The sequence below is a fragment of the Brachionichthys hirsutus genome, chromosome 9 (genome assembly GCF_040956055.1).
Source record: "Brachionichthys hirsutus isolate HB-005 chromosome 9, CSIRO-AGI_Bhir_v1, whole genome shotgun sequence".
NCBI classification, from domain to species: domain Eukaryota; kingdom Metazoa; phylum Chordata; class Actinopteri; order Lophiiformes; family Brachionichthyidae; genus Brachionichthys; species Brachionichthys hirsutus.
In genome coordinates, this window is record NC_090905.1 from 9,475,296 (window position 1) to 9,492,465 (window position 17,170).

A 17,170-nucleotide genomic window follows, 5' to 3' on the forward strand; every position below is an offset into this window, starting at 1 on the left:
GTCTGTCTCCTTCACTCACTTTTGTTTGCAGCCCATATGCTCTTTATTCAGTCTTATTATAATTCCGCCACACGCACAAAAAAAAAACTCCCAGCAAGGATGATGAGGTCATTCCCTCGGGTTTAGCTGTGACCTCTCAGATGCAGATCAAATGCTAAAAGGGTAGATTTAGATGTCCCTTTAACCGGGTAAGGAATGCAAGGCAAGGATGATCACACGTAATTGGATTATATATATATATATATATTTTTATAAAACATCCAGCTGTGCGTTGGCGTATCATAGTGAGGTAGAGATGAGAGGGGATGTTAAAAGGAGAAGGAGATCTCCTCTGAGCTCTGCCTGATGTCAAGCAGAACCATTTCAGCACCTTCTGGATGCATCATGCAAATGAAGCAGAACTATTTTCTCCTTTCGCCTAGATTAATGCAAGAGCTGATAATGATGCTGTGTACAGTTGCAGACAGATGACGGAGGAGAGTTGGGGAAACAGTTTGCAGACTGTGGTGGATTTGTGCACGTTTGATTCTGCTGAGGGTGTGCTTTCATACCCTCCCTTGTTATCTTTAAGAGTAGAAGCCCCCCCCTCAAGGTTTTCATCACAAGCATGAACATTTCTTGTTTAAAGAATTGTCTCTCTAAATGGATTTCACAGGAGGCCGTATCGTCCTATTCTCAGCCCAGATTCTCTGCTTTCATCTTGTGCCTTTTGTATTCGCTTCTGTGTATTATTTGATAAAAATCCAACCCCTTACCTCTTTCATTTCCCGGTGAATGTCCCTCAAGGCTCTGAGAACCTGTTCCAGGTTGTCCACCACACGTTTAATCTGGTTTCGAACTACCGTCCTGGTGCAGCCTGCCTCCTTCTTCTGCAGGCCTCTGCCACCGGTCGGTCCGTACCGGACGCACGCCTGCTTCTGGCCTGGCATCTCAATATGCTCCAGGTTTGTTCCGGGTTTACTGGAGCCTTGTAGAGTCGGGATGTGGCCGATGCCTTTCTGGGGAACCTCAGTGGAGAAGATGACCCTGTTGAGCGGCCCATTGAAACCCCCCACAGGAGATTCCTTCAGCGCTGTGAGGTCTCGGTGGCTTTTGGAGATCCTGTTCTTGTGTTTGCTGCCGCTGAAGCTGGAGGTGGAGCCCTGCGCCCTCTCCATTAGTCCCTGAGTATCTGAGTTCAGCCAGTTGGATAAATGGATTTCTTTTTGTTGGTAAATGGGACGGCTGCCGGAGTCACACACCTCCCCCCTCTTGTCATCCACAGGCGCCTTGCAGTTTGCCTTATCAGGAGCAGATGCAGAAGGGGGTCCTGCCTGTGTCCCGTACGTCCTGATTAAGGTGCTGGAACAGTCCCTCTGTGACTGAGGGCGGCCCAGCTGGCTGCTGGGCTTCCTGACAAAGGTGTGGTTGTCCTGTGCAGACGCGGGGCTGCTGCTCAGACCCTGCGGTCCGTCTCCTGGACACGTTTGCACGTCGGGCAGCTCTGGAGACTGGTTCCACCGGGGAGGACTATCCTTCCTCTGCTTACCCAGACCCCCCGGCAGGAGGTGGTGCCCCCTCAGCACCACTGGCAGCATTCTTGCCATCCCCACACGATTACACCGGAGCTCCCCCTTCTTCACTCGGTCCTTTCCCTGAATGGAGAAGAACCCAATCCCCTTTGCTCGTTCCAGATGGTTGTTGCAGACCTCTGAACTGGGTTTGCGGGGTCCGTTGAGTCCCAGGTCACGGCTGTGGTGGGGCTTCAGACTATTGCGCAGCCACGGGATGAAGTGAGGCGCGCGGGGCTTGAAGGCTTTCTGCTCCCCCGGTGCTGGAGCGCCGCCGTCAGAGAACATGGTGATCGATGATCTCCAGCAGCCTCACAAGCAAGACGAAGATGCCGAAGAAGAGCAGGAGGATTCCTAAGACACGGTGAGCGTCTTCCTCTTTTCCCGTGAGTCCCCCTCCTACCTTTTCCATTTAACATAGACGCAAAGTGATCTATCGCTAGTCTCGTTCCTCTCCATCTCCATCTCCATCTCCTACTCTCTGTCCAAAACTTTTATCTGCTTTTCCCCCTCTTCGTCAGAGCTCCCACCCACTACCATTTTCCTGCAAAAGCCTGTTTCTGATTGGAACCCCTTTCCTCTTTCCTCTTCCCTCTTCCCTCCTCCCTATCCCTCCATTTCTACTCGTCCTCCCAGAGTCATTGCCGTTGTAGTGCTCTTGAGCATTTCACCCCCTCATCCAGCCTTGTAGGTGCCGATGGCTTCGCTCTCTGTCTTCTCCCTCTGCCAGCCTGTGTCTCACTGGCTCTCTTGCAGTGGAGGCTTTCTGTCTCTACATCACTCTCTCTCTCCGTCCTCCTCTCCCTCTACTCCCCCCCCCCACACTGCACTGCACTGTCTCCAATCCTCTCTCTTTCTTCCTCCCACTCCCTTTTACTGCTCTAACTCCGTTTCTCTATTTCCCTCTACCCTCCCATCTCGGTCTCTTCTCCCTGTTACTCTTCTCCTATCTGAGAACCTCTTATCATCCATATCATCTATCTTTGTAACTATTTACTCTATTTTCCTCCCCTTCCTGTCACCCCCCCCCCCCCCCCCAAGTCCCCGCCTCCCGTTTGCCAAGGAGAACAGCTGAACTAGTGTTATTAATCCCCGTTAGCCGATGTATGCCCACGTGATTCCCCCTGCCTCTGTTCTCATCTGATTACTCCTTCTGTAGCTCAGTCCCTCACAATTAAATGCTGCTTAGGATACCAGAGGGGGTTTAAGAAGTAGGAGAGGATAGCGACAGGAGGGGGTGGAGGAGGGAAAACAGTGTGTGTGTGTATAATTACAACCTAAGGTCAGGGATCAGCACCAGTTTGACTGAAACTATAAGACACCCAGCAACAAACAACAGCCTGCCTGTCCCACGATTATTGAAATTGTCAGCAATATAGAGTCTTGTTTCTTTTTCTGCTGCATATCAAACTTCCATTTGTTCCAATTGCGCAGAGACAGCTGCTATATTTGAGCTTTGCACCCAAGTTCCAATTCTTGGCTGTCTCGATTGGATTTGTGTCCGCCTGACAAGCCTAAAGACGCCTCGGAGGTTCCCTTCTCACCCAAACGCACGGATGAATCCCTCTCTGGCAGCACCCACAATGAAACTACAGCCGCAAAGCCAAAGGCCCTGACAGTCGGCCGTGAGACACTCAATGCATCTGTCTTTCCGCTAGTCAGCATGGCAATCCATTCCTCTGGCAGTGCATTGTTAAAATATGACTCCTGAAATATTCTACTATAAAAGGGACTGGTGCGAGAGAAATCAGACACAGGCCCAGTGTAATCTGCAGGCTAAGATTCATTTGGTTCCTCATGACAGAACCAAAATTTACGGTACCTGCAGGTACAGCTGGTTCCTTCGCGTGTACCGTACATGCACATGCATATAGAAAAGATTACATAATGAGCACAGACAGGCTCCCCAGAATATCATGCAGTTAAAACGAGTGGCCCCAAAAATAGCTTGACCCTCATCATTAAGACTGCATGCCTGTAAAAACCTGCCCTGAGAATCACAGCGACCTTTACTAGCATGGAGAAAAACAATGTGTCACCAACAACATTCTGATTTAAGCTCCAGCTTGAATTCGACACCAATCTGAATCGACATAGTTTCAGAACATGGATTTGAGTTGTGAGTTTTCGTCATTTGTACCAAAGAAAATGTCATAGGCTGGTTTTTCAAAGAGGGCTGGTACAGGTCACACACACATGCACTTTGACTTTGCAGCACACACACAATTTTTGTGTGTGTGCTGCAAAATCAAAGTGCATGCATTCAATGTTGACATAAACTGTCAGTATACCTGCAGAAAGATCAAAATAAAAATAAAGGTGTTGCCAGGAGCTAAGAATCAAATCGCTTTTCTGCAAACTGACACTTTGCAGCTATCTGGTTCTCAGAGATGAAATGCCCATCATTTATTCAAAGGGAGTCAAATCTCCAGATCAAAGTAACCTCACAATAAGGTGCCAATTTCCAGTTGGCATCTGTGATTGAGGATGATGATGCTTTCAGGACGCAACCTTCCTTGGACGTGCTTTCGCTTGCTTCAAAGTCATTTTTGTGACCTTAAATTAATTTGTGTCTTAAAAGTCTTTTCCTCAAGCATTGCTGATTTAAAGTCAGTGAGGAATAATGAGTAGCTGGCACAGCTGGTGAGCGCCGCAGCCTCTCAAGTTCTCTATCTGAGGATGTGTGTCTGGAGAGTCTGGAGAAACTGGTCCATAGCGGGAGGAAAATCTCCTTTTGTAGTTTGCTGCAAGACCTTGTTGTTGCCATAGTGTCATTTTGTACATCAGTCGGGTGTACGGGGGAGTGGGGACAGACAGAGAGCGTGTCCACCTTTCAACTTTGTCTCCTCACACCCTTAGCATGCCCTCTCTTCTTCTGAGACCCGCAACGAGCTGACTGACCATCCAGAAGCAGCAGAGCGTGCATGCTGGGACACTTCAGCTGCGTGACTGTGTGCCTGCTGAACTTTGCCGCTGCAGATACGGTTTCCTCCTGGTTACATTTCTTTGGGCAGACAGGCGGGGGGAGAGAGCGAGAGAGAGAGAAAGCACACCTTACGTAAAGTGGTGGAAAAGATAGATATTAAAGCAGCACCTTGAAAAGGCAAAGAGCACAGGTCGATCAAAATTCCCTGCACAAAATGGTTTTTAGTCACGGTGTGGAAGCATCAAGGCATTTGGGAACTTACTCCAAGTACCTGGGCAGCAGAGGCGTGTGTAGTTCTGAGAGGGCTGCATGTGCTAATAAGACAGTATTTGGCTCCTATTTGAAAATGACGAGTCTCCTTAGAACACAGTGTTCTTTTTTTAGTGGTTTTAAATATGGAAGTGAGCAGATGCCGTCTTCCCCGAGGTGTCCAGTGCCGTAGATAATTCTCTGCGAGTGTGCGTGCAGCCGTGTCTCCCCACGTCCTCTCTTGCATATTTTGTGTTGTTTGCTTTTGGATTCCCCTCCGCTGTGATTTTTCATCCTTGACTAACACGTCAGTCAGGTGCTCTCCCAGGACTAAAGCAAGGGAGGAAGAGTAAAAGAGAGATTGGGAAAGGGGGAGAAGAGGAGAGGGGGAAAAAAAAAAGAGTTTTGAAAGACTTCTGACTTCCAAGCCGACTGTCATAGCTTTGCCTGCCAGAGGGGAGAGCACCTCTAAGCATACTGGATGAGTAATGATGTGGAAGGACTACAAAAGCAAAGTAATACATAATAAGCAGCGCCCACTCTGCACCGCTCTGCCAGCTAACCTACACGAGATTGGTGCTGAGAAAAAAAAATAGGAAGTGCTTGAAAGGTCAACAAGGACTCATTTCAGAGGGGGGGGGGTCATCTCGCTTTAACTCTGTAATACGACTTAGCAAATAAGGACACAACTGATAGATTGGGGCTGAAGGATTTACATAGAAATGAGAAACACAATGCGACAGGTTTTACAAATTGTTTTTAATCAACATCTCAGTTATACTCGCAGCAGCTGACTTTTCCTCTGCTGCAGGGAATTAAAATCTGTTTGTGCTGCCAAATAATTTATCTGTTGGCCTGTTTGAAAAGTTCAATAAAGACATTATCATTGAGCTGCTAAATTATTTTCTCTAGTGCCACTTTCGACTGCAAACCCATGCCCTGTTTTTTTTTTAACATGGGCCTAAAGGGCATTTTGCTGGCATTGATGATTAAAAGAAACACGACTGCGTGGTGCGTGTGAGTGTAGAGAATTGCCTGCTGGTTAAATACAATGCCTGTGGTTTATTTTGATGCACCACCCTGAACTCAAATATTAGGCACTCAAATTTTTGCAATGTAATGCCTCGCAGGGACGGACCATAATAATCCACCTCAGTTTGCCCTTCCTGCCAGGGCTGTACTTCATGCACACGTCAAGCTCTAATGCTATGGAGAAGTATAATACAGAATTACAAAATATCATAATCAGCTAACATGTAGAAAGAGTAATGGGAGCTTCTTTCATAAAAAAAGAAAAAGGATCTATCCTGCTTAGGATAGTCAGGTTATTGTTTAGAAGGAATAGTTATGTCCCTGTTGAAGTTTGCCTCATTCTAGTGGTTTGGGTTCCAGTGCAGATCTCAAATTCTATTTGTCAAAACAACTTATAAACACAGCAACTAAGTTGTGAAGCGAAACCCTTTAGCTTTTTGGAACTTTAATCATTCAGGTACTGTTTCCATGGCTACAAGTTAATCTCATTCTGTGAGTGGGATGCATCTCAGGTGTTTTTCAGGGCATGATATAATATCAATACATTTTCATGACTTGTGTACTCAGGTTCCATGTTCTTGAGATATGCCTTTTGGAGGGACCTTCACAGATTTTATTTGAATGTTTTTTCTCCCTCAGACTAGCAGTCATCAAGAGGAATAAAGGAACAGCTGGGATGCCTTCCATGTTTACCTCTGCCAGGGGGGATATGTTTTTGATGGTGTCTGTCTGTTAGCAGGATCATGGAAAACCTGCTGGATGGATCTTGATGGAAAAAAAAAACTTACCGGTATAATATTTGCCCCATTTAATTATAATGGAGGCTTTAATTCTTTTTTTTTACATCAACTTTAATTCACATTTACTTTTCACGGTCGGCGTATAAAGATACCAAGAACCTTTTAATGATGATCCAGATCGTCGTGTGGCCGGTGTAACTCCAATCACGAGGACACTGAGCTGCTTGCCGGAGGTCTGCGCTCTCCCAGTGCTTTTCTAGTTCTGAATGAAATGCTCTCATGCTCTCTAGATCCCATCACTCGTTAGTCACCATCAGGATATTTTTGCTCTGATGTGACATTTTTATCACACAGCAGGAAGAGGCGCACCAAAAAAAAACCCCCAATAAGACATGACTGAGCCGCGTTTCAGTCTCACTGACATCAAAACATAGATTTTATCTGAAAAGCAAAGAAAGTATGCAGCGGTAATGACCAATAGATGATAATTGCACACTTGGTGCTGCAGTTGTCTTTCAAGTGCGCACCAGGGAGGATCTGTGAGCATCCACGGAACAAATGAACATCCAACCGCCTGAGAGGTAGCAGTCAACGACAGATTAAACTGAATTCACATCAGCAATCCCCTTCAGGTTACACTTGAAAATAAAAAGGAAGCAGCTTTGTCGAATGTTCCAAAAAGAGAATCGAGAAATCTCTGTCTTACTCATTTCCCGTTGTAGCCTTGGCCGTGGCGTGGACCAACAGGATGCGGAAAAAAAACTGACCCAAAACTTCAATTGTTTGTCAGTGAGGAAGAGGTTGTTTGTTCGGTTCACAACAATGTCGAGAGCAGGATGATGGGATTCAAAATCCAGGTCACACACACACTCTCAGATTACCCCCCGCCCAGCCCACCCCACCCCACCCCACCCCCGATCTGGTGAGAAAACTCAAGCATCATACACGGCGATGAAAAATCCACGCTTACTGGAGGAGGAGAGGGAATAAGAGGAAAGAAATGTATTCTTTTATAAATGTAAAATATATATTTGTTGTGTGAGGATACAATACAGAGGCACAAAAACAAACATATGTACATGAATTAAAGTAAAGACAGTTCACAATATAAAATGAAACGCAAAACAAGCGGGGCTGCTGTAGAGGCATGCCAAAAACATTTAACTTAGGATGCAAAGCGATCAGAAAGAAAGGCATCTAAACACAGTCAACCTGTCTGGGGTACTTAAAGAGGGCTTAAAAACCTTCCAGAATGGAGCAAACAGACAGACACGAGTCTAACAATTGAGAATATATACAAATAGGAGAATAAAGAAGCACAGCACTGAATCCAGCACATTTGTCTTCGTTTGCAGCATTAGGGAGGTTCATAATAATCGAGTGCTTACTGCTTTCTGAAATGTCCCTCTGGAGAAAGACTCAATTACTACTAGCAGAAACGTCAGTTTGTCTTCTTTGGCAGAGCTGCTGTGCATGAAGTTAAAAGTTTCCAGCAATCCTATCTGGGAAAAGCACGGTGCTTTATTTACACGGCTCAATTTCCAATTCTCTCACAGGTACGCACACAAACACACTGAATACGAAATGAGGCCACATCACAAAAAATAATCTGCCAGACAGGCTCAGAGATGCACAAAAAAACAAAAGAAAACAGATTGACCAAAAAAAAAAGGAGACAGTTATGTGAGATAGTAGTAAATATTCATAAGTTCCTTTATATGACAAACACTAAACAAAACACGACAATATTGCTACAGTAAAGGACTTGCAGCACACGGACAGATATGGTTATCATCACATTACATGAGGCTGCAGCGTGGTTAAACGGAGGAGCTGCTCGGCAGCAGCAGCGGCAGGCTTCAAGGCCATTAGAGCCGGGAGCTATAATTGCAGAGGGAGAATCGAGACAGGTACTGTTTGTCTCTGCTGTAATCTCTAAACGCGGCTCACTCCTTATCATAGACATGAAGCTGCAGTTTCGCCCTCGCCTTTCATTTGGAGTCATTTTAATTCAGAGTTGAATGTTTTTTTCTCCGGTTAAACCTGCGGCTGCGCTGATAAACACAAAACAAAGTTGACCCTGGGCTCCTACATCCATTATGATGAATATTGGGATTGAATTTGGGCTTTAGCCCCGTTTGATAAAAGGCCAAAGGAACCTACTGCACCTGGTGCCTCGCTGCGCCGCCCCTGATGTGATTAGGATATTTATAGACCAGCCCCCACTCCAAAAAAAACAAGCAAGACAATCAACCAGTGACAATTGTGCTGCTGATCACAGAATCAACAATACACCGCACAAATGAATTCTGGCTCCCTATGCTTCACGTCTGTGGTGCTGGCTATGAACCAAACTGGGTAAAGAAACTGGGTTTACTGGTGTAAGCTAAACGAAAGCCGGGCCCGCTCTACGAAGTTGACTTCAGTGCATCCTGGCGAGAGCTGAGAGAAGTAGGCCAAGCAGGATTACTCCACTGCCGCACTTCATAGTTTCATTAATGCAGAAGAATACAGTACAGCGCTTGTTCACAAATGAGTGCAATACATTTTGAAACCGATGAAGGAAAAAAAACAACGGCAACTTCTTTATGACTGTGGGTATTTAACGATGAAAATGAATTTCCTTCCTTTCCCCTTGGCCCCAAAAACATTGTCCCCCATTAAAATCAAACTCAGAGATATAACTAAAAGGCTTGTGCCGGGACGCGTGTCTTTTTGATAAATACGAGCTACCATAGTGCCCTTGGAATGAAGATAAAAACACGCCCCCCCCCCCGACCTCCCACTCGCAAGGCACAGTTGTCAAAGCTCCTATCCCAGAATATACTGATAAGAGCGTGAAGTTTTACATTCATTTAGAAAAATTGCATATCTGCTGGGTTTGTTTGGTATAGAATATGAAACAGAGTTTGGATAAGTGTTACCATACTTGCTGAAAGGCACAAAAACAGCGAGACCGTCACCTAAAAAATAAGAAATCCTTCAAGATGGTGCATGAGGTGTGACTACAGGTAAAGTCGCCCGATGACGAGGCCACGGAGGTCAGAGGTTCCCCTCGTCCAGCATCTTGTTGAGCCCGTTGCAGATCCTTTGCAGGTAAGGGCGATAGACCTCCGAGGGCCCGTAGAGCGCCGCCAGGAAGTCACAGTCGGCAAAGTGATTAAAGACGTGGTTGACTCGGGAGTGACTCTTCGCCGTCAGGTGGCGTTTAATGGCCTGATGCAGCAGTTCACGGCAATCGTTCAAGATAGCGCTCAAGACCCGGCGGTCGAAGGTGAACTCAATCTGGTGGAAACTGACCGCCGTCATGGCGAGAGTGTGCACCTTCTTCCTGCGTGAGAAGAAGGGAGGAGAGAGAGGTCATCAGTTTCCGACTCCGTCTGAGGCAGAGGAAGGAAACTAAAATAGAAACTGCCGTCTGGTCATTTCCTTCACACAAGTTCCAAAAGCCCCTCCATCAGCTACGGTATTGTGCTTCAGAGTGACGCATCGCCACACACGTCAGCTGATCATGCATCAGAGATCACTTCTACTGCTTCAGTGCTGTATCTAAATAAATGAACTAAAAGTCCATTTCCTTATTCTACATCCTTCAGCACACACAAACGTGCTGCGCTCACCATTTCTCGAGACACAATAATGCAGAATGATATTTAAACGACATGGTGGGGTGTGACAGAAGCGCTTCCTTTGAACCTTGTGATAAATATTCTTCCCGCACAGACGTCCAGTGTCACTGGCCTTCAGAATCTACTGCAGCCGCTCCTCCCGTTTGGCCGGGCGCCGCCTGCCTACCTGAACTTGTCAACCAGGAGAAGCTCCTCCGCGTTGAACTGGTTGTTTCGGTAGAGCACGCCCAGCTTCACCACCATCTTGACCAAGTTCTTAATGATCTTCTGGGATTCTTTGCGGTTCCGAGTGTACTCTTTGGTGACGCGGTACAGCTCGTCCAGCACTTCGCTGCTGGTGTCATCGATGAAGAGGTTGGCCATGGTCTTGGTGGCCATCTTGCTCATCACCTTCTTCTGCGCTTGCAGGGCTAGGTTCTTGGTGCTGAAGGAGTCCATGTTCACGGCCGGCTCAGGATCAGACTAGAAAAAGAGAGGACATGTTTAGTTACAGATTAGTGCATGTAATGATAGTGGACATGTTTTTTTTTTTTCTTTCTAGAAATTAACAGCTCAGACTTTTTGATCTCGAAAGCAATACAGGCCAAACCAACACAGCGACAGCTTGCAAATAACTTCCACGCCGTGTGTAAACTGCAGGGCCGAGAGCGGGTCCCCTCTATCGGATAATGAGCCATGGCAGCTGTCAAATTAGTCCCGGCAACCCTCTGGCTTGGAGCCTACAAGGTAGTTAGAAGAGAATGTGCCATTATGCCTGCAGAGTCAGGTCATTTCCGGCGTGGCCACACACAGACGACATGATCAGGAAGTCTCATGCTGAATCTGTTCAAGGAGGTGTGCACGAGTGTGTGTGTGTGAGCAGGGGGCAGACAGTGAACACTCACTCAGTGCACGCACGTTGTGTGATTTATGCGTGATTCTGGCTCAGTGTGTGTTTTTGTGCCAAGAACGGAGCAACAAAGCAGGCACAAACAGTATACGGCCGGGGTCATGGAGGCCACTGATTTTCACCACCACATCATTCCAGCAGCAGCTCAGTGTGTTCTGTCGGGTACCTTCCAAGGTTTAAACATGATGTCCTTGGAAAAAAAAAATAGATTGTTTTCTTTCACATTCCGTCTCTGACCTTCACCGATTTCCAGGGTCCAGCAGGGAGGAGACAAAAGTGAGCAGCCCTCCAATCAACAGCGCAGACGAACGGCAGCCGTTTGAGTTTTAAAAGCAATCTGTTTTTATCTTCATTTAGCCTCATAGAAAAACTCCCCAAAGTTCATTTGGCTGCAGCAACTTATTTTCATTACTATTAATTAGAAATGTTCAAAGAACCAAAGTGACAGCCTCAAATCACTGATTCTGCTTGACGCTGGCTTTCAAACCCAAAGACGTGCATTTAGCAAGGACATAAAAGCTAAAAGCAAAAAGCAGTAGAACCGGCCGTTTGAGGAGCTGCAGATAATTAATTTTTGGTATTGTAGAAAAATGATTGTTTACGTAAAGCTAATGGCGATGATTTCTTTATACATTTTCCTCGCATGTAAAACAACAAAAACGCAATTTTCCCAAATGGTTTGAATCAAACTTAGACTTTAAGGCCATTCCCCTATGAAACTAAAAGATGATATCAAACAAATGCAAGATCCATCCATCTTCACTTTAAATCTGTAGAAGCCAGCGCGACATCACCGATGTCTTACACATTAAATATTCAGATTATCAGTACTAAAACCATAAAAAAGGCTTAACTCAAACATATTGCATTGTAGAATTATTATTTTTTTTGCACAAGACTGGAATGGTGAAAAACTAAATATAAAGCAGGCTTAACGTCTCAGACCTTGTTTGCTTCACACACACACACCCCTCTGCATCGCTGACCGTGACCCCCAATGTGAACCAATGAGTTATATTCGAGCGTCACAGAGTATCACAACAGGGTTTTAATCTTTACGCAATATCTCTCTACGCTCCACTGCAGTCTATGAATGGCAAACCGCCTCTTTACATGCTGCAGAGGAACAAAAATGAAAAGCAAGACAGAGTCTATCAATGCAGTGGACAAACTGAACGGTGACGCGTCCCTGCTGCGGTGTCTTGTCTCTTTCGCCACAATGTGACTTTCAGTCCCCTCGCTCCCTCCTCAATGGCTCTCCAAAGAATATCAATAAGACTCCTCGGAAGGAGCGTCAGCAGGACGTCTTCCAGGGAGGGGACATGGCGGTAGACGAAAACCGGAGTTGTGACGCGTGTCCCTTCTGAGACGGTGACGGTGTTGAACGAGAGTCCGTTTATGCGCCGTTTCATTCTGAATCTAGGTTTACGCCGCTTGATTTTGCTGCTGCTGCATGTTTAATTGGGTTTCCTGCTTCACTGATAGGATCACTGGCAGATCCCCGTCAAACCCTGCCCTGATGTAATATGTGTGAAATGACTAGCGGGACACACACACACACACACACACACACACACACAAATGATCCAATTGAAGAAACACAGAATGAGATGTCTTCAGTTTTTTTAAATGAAGACAAAGTAATCGCTTCGCTGTGCTGTCACTCTCATTAAGTCAAAGGGACAAGCTCTTCTGGCAGCACTCGCCTGATTCAAAGCTGTGGAGCGATGTAAACGACCAGCGCTATTATCTTAAGGATAAAGAGAGATCCACGCTTCCTATCCCTTCACTCCCTAGCATGAGAAACAGGTGCTGGGGAAATGGGAATTTACTCTTTCCTCAGACAATCAGACAATCAATTAATCATTGCGATTAAAAGGTTTACAACTAAAGAATCGTTTTCACACAGCATTAGAGACGCATCTGAACTGCTTAATCTTACAGGTCGTTTGGCCAACCTGCACACATCACCCCAAAAGTACTCAGACAGGAAATACTTTAATGCAACCAGAATGAGAGAGAACAAAAGCAAAAGAAAATGCCAAATGCTACTGAAAAGTAAGTAGACAGTATAGACAAGTAGTAGGCTTGGGTTCCCCAAGCAGCTAAAATAAGTAATTAATAAATAATGCACGTATTTTTGGCAGCCAACAGCTTGCAAGCCAGGAACAACTCTTCTATGGACCAGCATGCACCTGAAGACACGAGTCTTGGCAATGAAACGAGATCGGTCAGTGTCGATCGGATATCTGAGGTCGTGACCCCGGGTAATGTACCCAGAGACTCTCGCGCCCATCCGAAGGCGCAGACGGCCCCGTCAATCGCACCAGACGGAGGGACTGAAGCAACCAAGAGGAAACTATTTAGCTGTCCCCTCGGTTTCCAGACTGGAGCAGAGAGCGATGGGCTCTTTATCGTCAGGATTTCATTTGGTTTGCCTCCGAGTTCCAGGGCAGGCGAAGACGTCTGTCTACATTAGGGACACGAGTCCCGATTCATTTGTGGAAAGGGGACTACGTGGGATGATGAAGCCCGTTGGCTGTTGTTTTCATTTAGCCGATTCACAGTTTAGCCGTTGGAGACCTGAGAGGCTGATGCAGCGAGCAGAGGAGCCGTGAAAACGATTCTTGCATCCCGTCGTTACAACTTTGAAGAATTTACTTTTTTTTTTTTATTAAAGAGGCTATTTAACTGAAAACCAAGTGATTAATGCTAATCTTAATTGCAGGAGTGCAACTAAATATCGCCATTACTCAAACCACCTCCGTGTCCGACCGCAGCTGCACTAGACATCCCGTCTGTCGACTCGAGACATTTTATTTTAGGTGCAGGTGTTCAGCATACGTCACACAGGCTGAACGGTTCCATTAACGACACTTAATGCAACCGGGGGGGGGGGGGGGATTTGTTTTTGCCCTTGGGGTACGTAAATCTAACATTACGTGAGGATGTCATGAGTTCCCCCCCCCCAAACAGACTCATTGAGGAGGGTTGCAGCCAGTCAAACTAAAGCCGAGGTGTGACGGGCGAGTCTCTCTTAGCTTCCGCCTACTCCAACCAACGGCATCACAACTTGAGGAAGACGTGGCAACAGCAACCAAACTGTCATCCCTGTAATGACCGCTGCAAGGTGAAGGAGCACCGAGCGCAGACCAATGAAAGAGCTGCTTCTACAATGCCGCGTTGATAAACGACTGACAGAATACAGAGGACTTTCCACAACGCTACAACGCTGCATAAAAATGGCGCCGACTTTCCCCCCCCCCCCATTCTTCTTGGATCAGTGGTCACAATGATTGGGGGCAAAGCCGCTCTGACGGACACGATTCCATCAGCAGAGAAAAATCTTGCTGCTGTACGATGGATCGGATCAGCGAGAACCGCTCTGGAATGGTAGAACTTTAATGCTCTATACTTAATCATGCTCACACAGCACAAATCCACCCGCCCTCGACCCAGCGTCTGGAATCGGCGCCGATATTTAGCAGCAGCCTTTCTTCCGCTGTGTACTCAACACATTAGGTCATCATTCAGAAGGTTTATGAATACCTCTCTCCTGCAGAGAATACAAATAGATTCTTGGTTTTAATATTTAGCAACCCAAGCCAGAGGCTCAAGGACAAACTGCGTCGCCAAGATGTCCCCAGCTCGAGTGCAGCCGATGGCGAGTGCCACTCACATCTCCCTTATTAAGGATCCATCTGGTGATGCTTTGTCAATAAAATGTCAGAAAACAATAAAAGTACACTTGATTACATATTTTAGATGTCACTTTTAAATTCCTGCTTCATCAGACTCACCCCTGAAATAATCTGCATCATAACAACCAAGGCAGATATTGTGGTATTATGGACTACTTTTCAGGGTGGATTAACTCGTAACCAGAATAACAAGAGGATAAGATAACCCGGAGTAGCAGAGAATGGGCTCTTCTGCCACGGTGCAAACAAAAAGCGAGCCCTGATAAAGCTTCATAGAGGCCGTCGTGTTACTTGCAGCGCTTGCTGGACTGGTTTTGAAAATGAACTATATACACAGCCTGCACGTGGGTATTTGTTTTGCTGCGTATGGGTAAATGTCCCATCAGTTAAAGGTAAATAATGAAAGAAAAATAGGCCAACGTGAGTGAATAGAGGGTGTCTACGGGACTATGATCTAATTCCAATCCAGTTGAACAAACAACCGCCGCACAACACTGCACAGCCGGCAAAGAATAAAAAAATAATCAGCGGAAAATTACAAACCCACGGCCAAAAAGTTTGAAAAAAAAGCATCTCGATCAGGAATAAAAGCACAGCGGATGTCATTAGAATGGATTCTCATCGGGAAGTCTTAAATGAGAAAACTTCTTCCCCCACAGATCCTCCCCAGCTGCATGATATAATCTGCTCCCACTCTGAGAAACAATAGACAATCCCAGTTGTTATATAAGGTGCATCCGTGCTTTGTGTTCAAAGAGGGACAGGACCACGTAACCGCTCCAAACGAGCTGCTGGAGCCGGGAATCAACAGCCGGATTTCAGGGCGGGTGAATCCTGCAGTTTCATCTCCCATCAAGTCGTGTAACGTTTGATGCTGGAGAACAGAGGAGGTGCTGACAGCGAGCGAGAGTTAGCGCCGGGCACAATTCTGTACGGCAGGCAGACGTGTCAAAGTAATGGTCTGTCTGCACACACACTTATCTAGATCACTGGCTCTGGAATGGGAACCATAATTGCATCCCCTACATAAGCGAACAGGCAACACTTTGAATAAAGTCGATCTCGGCATGTTGGTTCCGTTCAGTCCCTTCCTCATCTTCCCACACAGTCACCATCTGTGCAGAACTGCTGCGAATGGAGGCAATCAATGCTCAGACGCCATGCCCCCCCCCCCCCCCCATCCTACCCACTTTTTAACGCTTTTCTCTGATCTGCAAGAGCCTGTAGAACAATTAATAATTAACACAGTGGCATATAATGGATCATGGATTAATAATTCATCCTGCCTATTTCGATTAAAATAGGCCCCGAGGTGACGAGGAGTCTGCTGCAGCGCAACAGGTTGGGGGGGCAGAGATGGGGGGGGGGGGGGGGGGCAGGAATCAAGGATGGAGTACTGGCACATGCAGGAAGAGACGGCCGGTCTGTGCCGATGCTGCTCATGTATGAGGATAATCAGGCTGGAACAACAGTAGCTGCTGCGCCGGCTGAGGCCGCGCTAACATAACACTCACTGACAACATTTGTTCTGGTGTTAACATTCATGAGAGCGTTGTAGTTTTATTGCAACAGCTGAACTGATTCGGAACGAGATAATCTGAAAGAACAATATCAGAACAGACTGGAGCAACACGCAACTCCCACGTCCAAAATCTAAACGCATTATTCACAACGTAATTGGCATCTTAACAGCGCTGCGGTTTACGGAAGACATGATTACGGTGCTAACCGGTGCTCGGACTATGATTGATGTGCGGGCCTTTGACGTTTTAATTAAACCACAGTAAGCGCGGGGCACATGATGACTAATTTTCCACACTTTGAGCCCGAAGAGCCTAATTTGTTAAATGGGTAGATCGAAGGTGGTAATAATTCCAGCTTGCTCAGCGGCAAGAACATCGGTGAAAACTGAAACCTGGAGAAATATGAGCGGATCTACAGAAATTGTGAGTAAGGGGAGGGGGATGTGGCCCCCCCAACAGAAAAAAAATGACGTTCAAAATGTTATGATATTATGTATTATGTATCGTTTTAATGAATTAAATGCAGAGTCAGAACGTTTTTGTAAATGTGGAAGATCTCAAACAGGTTTATGAGCAGCAGTCACCCGACCTGGCGATTCTTTTTCGTTTCACGCTTCCAACGACGGAAAAGATTTTGCAGGTCAAGCTTTCACGCTCCTTCACTAAACCAAGGCCAAAAAAGCTCCGCGTGTTTGGCGTTTCCAAGGAAACTTGAAGCCACCTGTGTGCGTAGATGAACTTTGCAGCTTAGTAAAAGTAGACCAAACACCCCCCCCCCCCCTGTCCTTTCTGTGGGTTACCATGGATTCTTCTGAGCAGGACCTAACAGTGTCTCCAGCATTACTGCGGCAATCTCAAACACAGACTGGGGGGGGGGGGGGGGGTGACTGGCAACATGTATGCTCTGTTTGAAAAGATGTTTAGATACAAG

General features: G+C 46.3%; 1 protein-coding gene across 1 annotated transcript; it reads right to left on the minus strand.

Annotated features, from left to right (window-relative positions):
• Positions 1 to 9,539: 9,539 nt before the first annotated feature.
• tnfaip8l1 (tumor necrosis factor, alpha-induced protein 8-like 1) lies at positions 9,540 to 10,564 on the minus strand. Its single transcript, XM_068743667.1, has 2 exons — positions 10,293 to 10,564; positions 9,540 to 9,828 (listed from the first exon to the last, which is right to left on the minus strand). The coding sequence occupies exons 1-2, from the start codon at positions 10,562 to 10,564 to the stop codon at positions 9,540 to 9,542; spliced, it is 561 nt and encodes a 186-aa protein (XP_068599768.1).
• Between the last annotated feature and the right edge of the window lie 6,606 nt (positions 10,565 to 17,170).

Coding starts and splice junctions, on each gene's coding strand:
- tnfaip8l1 (XM_068743667.1), bottom strand. CDS start 10,564: ATGGACTCCTTCAGCACCAAGAACCTAGCCCTGCAAGCGCAGAAGAAG. Junction 9,829..10,292: donor CTCCTGGTTGACAAGTTCAG/GTAGGCAGGCGG, acceptor CTTCTCACGCAG/GAAGAAGGTGCACACTCTCG.